Below are 6,667 nucleotides of genomic sequence, written 5' to 3'. Positions count from 1 at the left end.
CATTATTGCTTCATCTGGAGATTATAGTGAAACATTTCCATCTCACTTCAAAGGTTCATTTACTCTGATATAAAACTCTTCATATTTAAGGATGACTCGAAGGTGAACGCTTCTCTGTGCTGTATGAAACGTGACGTCTGGTCGTGATGTTCTTTACGTCTCTGCTTCATCTTCTCAGGGATTATAATTCAGTGTCTGGTTCAGATGCAAGTGAAAGATCATCTGTGGATTTCAGAAGAATACAACAGATCACTTGAAGCTGGACCTCTTCCTCCACTAAGCTAATGTTGGGTGTGACGCTGAACTTCCCTCCCCATGCGTTTTTATCTGTAGCGCCTGCTGCACGATATTAAACATGCTTGTTGGATTAAGGACGAAGGATTAGACGTTATGTTTTTGTTTCATGATATAAATGTTACACGTGTTGATGAAGAGGTTGTATATTTCTTTAGACTCCAGCTGCAGTTCCTCCTGACGCACGTGAGACACGAGCTCTTGTTCCGCTGATGCTTCTTGTCAATGCAAATAAAAGTCGACTCGTCACCTTCTGCTCTTTATTTCTGCTTATTTCAACTTCTGGAGTTTTTGTTCTTTGCCCAACTTTCTTTTTTATTTGAAACTCCTGCTGAAGATCAAGGACTTGTATCAGAAAGCTGCAGAGCAGCTACTAAATGGAGCTTAACGTATTTAATGTACATGTTCACATAAAGGAGTTACAGGTTAAAAAAGTATCAGCATCAAAATAATATATATTACGGTGCATTAATGTGTTCATCACAAGCTTGTGAATTCATGAAGGATCAATAAAGTTTTGTCTTCACCTGTAATATTCACAGGTTACATCTTCAGGTGTTTGGTGATTATATTGTTCTTCAACAGAACTTATGAAATACTCAAGTAAAGTTGTACTTTAAATGTCTTTAGATACTTTCCTCCTGCATGAATGAGACTTGAATAGTTTCAGGAGACGCTTTAAACGTCAGGCAGACGCAGAGGTCAGAGGTCAGAGTTCAGCTTCTCTCTCACACGTCTTCACAGGAAACAAAGATTTCTTTAAAGAAGTTTCTGAAACCTTCCCTGTGCAGCACGTTGACAGGAACGTCCTGAGGAACGTCCTGAGGAACGTCCTGAGGAGGAACGTCCTGAGGAACGTCCTGAGGAGGAACGTCCTGAGGAGTAACGTCCTGAGGAACGTCCTGAGGAGGAACGTCCTGAGGAACGTCCTGAGGAGGAACGTCCTGAGGAGGAACGTCCTGAGGAGGAACGTCCTGAGGAGGAACGTCCTGGTTCTTCTCGTCACTCTGAAGTAAATAAACGAGACATATTTAGGCAAAATAAACACATTTTAATATTCATTACAGGCAGAAACACAGGATACTGATCATTTAACAGGAGACTGCGGCTGTCAGGAGCTGTGGAGGAAGCATCAGCTGATCAGTTCTTCACCCCACAGATACGACCGCACGATTCTTCCTCTGCTGTTAAATCTAAACGTTGCAGAAACTCAAGTTTTTATAACACATTATGACGTAGATTGAACTAAAAGTCGTCTGAAATGCATCGTTCTAAACACGTTCTCCAGAACGAGTTCCAGAACAAGCGTCGTGTTTAAGGAACATCACTTCCCTGTGAGGAATTACTCTCTTCCATTTGCTCCTGAGCTGGAACGCCTCCCACTTTAAACTTCATTACAAACAGCACATGTTTGACAGGGACGAGTCTCCTCACATGTAGTGAAAGAAACAAAGAATGAATGTTAAAGTGTGTAAGCTGCAGTTTCACATGTTTCACTCTTTAAACAGATGGTTCTGGATCAAAACGCCACAAAGCCAGAAGCAGGAAGACGATTAAAGAAAACCCAAAGTCCCTCTGAGGTCCAGACAGACTCGCTCAGGTTGTTTATAATGCTGCGTTCAAGGTAATTCCCAGAAAGTGGATTATTATGGTTTCAGTGCTGCCGTGTGGAAAGAATGCATGCCATGCAACGGTTAGTACACCTGCACATTTTAAATAAATATTAGCTTCGTCTTTTACCACCAGCATGTCCTTCATGCACTACTGAAAGCTGAAATGTGTATTTGACCAAGCAGCAGAAGCAGACTTCCTGAGTTTCCCCTGAACGCAGCATTAGCACCCTGCATCAATGTCATCATTTCTTGGCATCTCGCAGGCAGAAAATACCTCACAGGCTCGACTTTGAGCTTTTACGGCTCCAGTTTTGGTGCTTTTGAGTTTCTTCCCCTTCACATGATGATGTTCTTCCATCCTGGTTTATATAACACCACCTTTAATTAAACTGAATCCAAGTGCATGTGATCAACACCTGCAGCCTGAACTCAAATGTCTTCTCTAGAGATTAGAATTAAAGCCTAATGCATCACACAATCACTTTGTGGGGGAAGTTACCTCTGACATTTAGAATACAGGAAACCAGGAAGTGCATTAAAGGTAAAAGTAGTCAGATTACTCCACCAGCTGTTTTCCTGGAGACTCAGAGAGGTTGGGATCACAGGAGGAACTGGCCTCAGGGCTCCAATGTTTCTCCTTCAACTTATTATATTTCAACCTTTAGAAAACGGTTTACAAAACACAACTATGGAGTCGCCCGGGGGCTGCATGGGGCCGAAACTAATATGTTCAGGATTCATCGTTTGGTGTATAAAATGCCAGAAAATAGTGAAAAATGTGCATCCCAGTTTCTCAAGGTCCAAGGTGACGTCTTTAAATGTCAAAGATATTCACTTTATACGATATAAAACAGAGAAAGGAGGGAAATCTCCATTTTTTAAGGCATTTTCTGACATTTGTGCATGAAAACATTACTTACAGGACCAGATACTCTGCACACTTACATTCTGACCCGCCTGTTCACTAACAGTTCGGCCTTGTGCCACACAGGGTGCATAACCAGCCCGACAAAAGAAGACATGTTGGGACTGCAGGTCTCAGAAGCAGACCTCCGGGCCCGGGTACGGTTCCGCTCCGCACCAGAAATCCGGAGGCTGCGAGATCTCCATGAGCCAGACCTCCTGGTCCTTCTCTGTGATGGTAACCTGCGCTTCTGTCAGCACTTTGTAGTAGTGACAGTCTCTGTCGTCGTCCGGGTCGTACGGCGGGGCCAGGATGTCCATGAACGCCGTGGGTCCGTCCACGGCGTCGATCTGGTGGAGGTTGTCCCGGTCAGGGGAGAGCACGCACGGGCCGCTCTCCTCCGTGTACTCCTCGGTGGAGCGGAGCAAGGAGCGCCGCAGAGCGCCCACCTGCGCCGGGGGGAGCGGCGGAGGCGCGGCCGCCTGCGTGCTGCCGCCCGGCCGCTCCAGCCTGTCGAAGCAGCTGATCCTGACCTTGCCGTACATGACTTTGAGAATGCCGTGCATCCCCGGGTGGTCGTGCAACGGGATGGAGGCACCGCTTTTCAGCAGAAATACCCCCATGCTGAACTGGTCCGTCTCGCAGATGTGCATGTAGGTGACCGGGGGCCCGCCGTGGTGCTGGTACGGGAGTACGGGCGAGCTGTCGTCGGCTCTCCGCGGGACGAGCTTCAGGTCCGCCGCTCGCACTTCCGTCATCAAGCTCCTTAGTTTGCTCTGGTGCTCCAGGAAAGATTTAGCGGCCTCCTCGCCGGCCCGGGGGGGGCTCCTGAAGGTGGCGAGAGCCTGCCGAGCTATCCTCTGAACGATGGAGGTCATGTTGCTGTCACCTGGCATCATACCGGAGCGAGGAACGGCGCTGCTCGCGCTCCACTTGTCGCGTGTTAGCACTTTAGCTAGCGCCAAAGATCGTGTGTTGGCAAGATGACTCACTCCGCACAGTCTTCTTCGTCCTTTGGGTGGTTGTAGCAGGAGCTGCTCGTCACTCACACAGGAAGTATTCAGATATTTTACTCCAGTAAAACGAGTAATATTACAATGTAAAAATACTCGGTTACAAGTAAAAGTAGAGAAGTATTAGCATTAAAATATACTTAAAGTAGCAAAAGTCAAAGTGCTCATTATGTATTGGATCGGTGCAGCTCATTATAATTAACTTACTTTATATGCTGCTGGGTAGCTTCATCTATAATAATACATCACCATTTATTAGTTGATTATGTTTTGTATTTATAATCAGCATCTGTAAACTTATCAAACAACTGTAGTGCAGTAAAGAGTAAAGTGTTTCCCTCTAAGATGTAGTAGAGGTAGAAAAAAATGTATATAAAAATTATACTTCAGTACAGTACTTGAATAAATGTAATCTACTTAGTTACTTTCCACCATTATGCGTAGGAAAAAAAAATCATGGGCAATAACAATCAGGGTGAATAAAAACAACAACATATAACTTCAACGTACACACATTTAAAAATAATCATTAATAAATACTTGTGGCTACAGTGTATTAGTTATTAAATGTGGTACAGATCTAACATGTTATGATTTCTGTGAACATCTTTAAACGACAGATTAAAACCTATTTATTAACTTTGGATAAGAAATAATGTCATTGTTCTAATATTATAGTTTTTGTTTTACTTATTCTCCCTTCATTATTAAGGTTTTTTTTATTTCACTTGTACATTTTAGCATCTATTGTCTTTTTATTGTCTAATTTGACTGTTTATTTGCCCTTGTTTAAATGTGTTGCATTTTTATTTAATTTTGCAAAGCATTTTGAGCCTTGTATGAAAAGTGCTCCATGAGTAAACTTTCTTCTTCTTCTTCTTCTTATTATTATTCTTATTATTCTTATTATTCTTATTATTATTATTATATATCGGAAATATATCCTCTTCTGGGTGTTATCCTTGGCACGAATTAAGATGTCAATCTGGCCTTTCATTGTCTAATAAATAATATATTATTAACAAAATAATATATGTTAACTGAAGCTTCCAGTCTTGTGTCTGCACTTGGTCAAAAATAAATCAAGTATTGTTTGTTTGTGTCACAAAAAATACTAATATGAATTTAAAAATACATTTTACAAACGAATTGAGTTGTCACCATAGAAATAAAAACACAATGTAATATCAGTGAAAATATTAATATTTTAACGAAATGGCAGAGTGAGAGCTCACCTCTTTGTCCGTCTCTTTGGTCAGCCACGTTCATTGCCTGCTTGAAACTGCCTGCTTTCTGCTCCTCGTGCTCATTCATTCGTGTTTTTTCCCATTATGAACACGTGAGAAAAATAACACAACAAATATATGATGATATAAATCTGCGGGGATGACTTTCAGAGAGGATTTGACTCAGAAGCGGTCAGTCTTACCGACTTCACGGCCCCATTTTTGAATAACTGTCAAACACGTCCGCACCACTTTACCGGTTTACATCTAGTGCATTGTGGGACATGTAGTCAATCGGTCATCAATACTGTAGTCACTGACACAAATGATGTTTCATTAAAATATTGACAAAATAAAGATATTATTGTTGTCACATGCTTTATATAACCACGGATACTCTCCATGTGAATTAATTAAAGTATTTTTAAAACCTACTAACTGCCAAGACAATGCACTACAATACCCAGTAGGCTATGCCATAGAATATTTAACTTTTAATGATCTTTGCCCTCATTACTCAAATACAGTCAACACAGGTAATGTTTGAACTGCACTGATAATGAATTCTTATTTATTTAATGTCCTGCCTCGTGGGGTTATAAAAAACTTCAACCAAATATCAATGTTTACAGTACATATCTTGTTATCTAGCTTTTAGCTAACTGTTTCAAGTTTTGTTTGTCAAATATAGGTTAATACAGGGTCAACGGTACAATGAAATGTGTTTGAGAGGGAGAGCATGTCAGTTCAGCAGTCAAAAAAAGAAGAAAAAGAAATATATAGGCTTATATATGAATAAGGTATACATATTTAAAAAAGAGTACTATATACAATTAAGTTAAAACATTAATAAAAAAAAACGTTTCAACTGTTTGTCCATCACTTTTAGCTAACTGTTTCTACTGTTTATCCATCACTTTTAGCTAACTATTTCAACTGTTTATCTGTCACTTTTAGCTAACAGTTTCAACTGTTTGTCTGTCACTTTTAGCTAACCGTTTCAACTGTTTATCTGTCACTTTTAGCTAACTGTTTAAACTGTTTATCCATCACTTTTAGCTAACCGTTTCAACTGTTTGTCCATCACTTTTAGCTAACAGTTTCAACTGTTTATCTGTCACTTTTAGCTAACAGTTTCAACTGTTTGTCTGTCACTTTTAGCTAACTGTTTAAACTGTTTATCCATCACTTTTAGCTAACCGTTTCAACTGTTTGTCCATCACTTTTAGCTAACAGTTTCAACTGTTTATCCATCACTTTTAGCTAACAGTTTCAACTGTTTATCTGTCACTTTTAGCTAACCGTTTCAACTGTTTGTCCATCACTTTTAGCTAACAGTTTCAACTGTTTATCTGTCACTTTTAGCTAACAGTTTCAACTGTTTGTCCATCACTTTTAGCTAACTGTTTTAACTGTTTATCCATCACTTTTAGCTAACTGTTTCTACTGTTTATCCATCACTTTTAGCTAACTATTTCAACTGTTTATCCATCACTTTTAGCTAACTGTTTCAACTGTTTATCCATCACTTTTAGCTAACTGTTTCAACTGTTTATCTGTCACTTTTAGCTAACTGTTTCTACTGTTTATCCATCACTTTTAGCTAACTATTTCAAC

At 40.4% G+C, this 6,667-nt stretch overlaps 1 protein-coding gene across 4 annotated transcripts; it reads right to left on the bottom strand.

Moving 5' to 3' along the window:
* Positions 1–1,233: 1,233 nt before the first annotated feature.
* On the bottom strand, positions 1,234–5,302 carry LOC115005543 (2-aminoethanethiol dioxygenase-like). Of its 4 annotated transcripts, XR_003831962.1 has the most exons (4): positions 5,060–5,302; positions 4,032–4,056; positions 2,853–3,855; positions 1,234–1,301 (listed from the first exon to the last, which is right to left on the bottom strand). XR_003831962.1 is itself a non-coding variant. In XM_029427410.1 (3 exons), the coding sequence occupies exons 1-3, from the start codon at positions 5,136–5,138 to the stop codon at positions 2,946–2,948; spliced, it is 1,014 nt and encodes a 337-aa protein (XP_029283270.1). In that variant the 5' UTR covers positions 5,139–5,302; the 3' UTR covers positions 1,325–2,945. The 4 variants fall into 4 exon arrangements, 3 of the variants coding, with proteins under 3 accessions (XP_029283270.1, XP_029283272.1, XP_029283271.1); XM_029427410.1 differs by lacking the exon at positions 1,234–1,301 and having other exon boundaries at positions 1,325–3,855; XM_029427412.1 differs by lacking the exons at positions 1,234–1,301; positions 4,032–4,056 and having other exon boundaries at positions 1,325–3,855; positions 5,060–5,287.
* Between the last annotated feature and the right edge of the window lie 1,365 nt (positions 5,303–6,667).

This window comes from Cottoperca gobio, unplaced genomic scaffold, assembly GCF_900634415.1.
Source record: "Cottoperca gobio unplaced genomic scaffold, fCotGob3.1 fCotGob3_317arrow_ctg1, whole genome shotgun sequence".
In the NCBI taxonomy this organism is placed as follows: domain Eukaryota; kingdom Metazoa; phylum Chordata; class Actinopteri; order Perciformes; family Bovichtidae; genus Cottoperca; species Cottoperca gobio.
The sequence above is the reverse complement of the archived record's forward strand: the minus strand, read 5'-3'. Positions and strand labels throughout refer to the sequence as shown.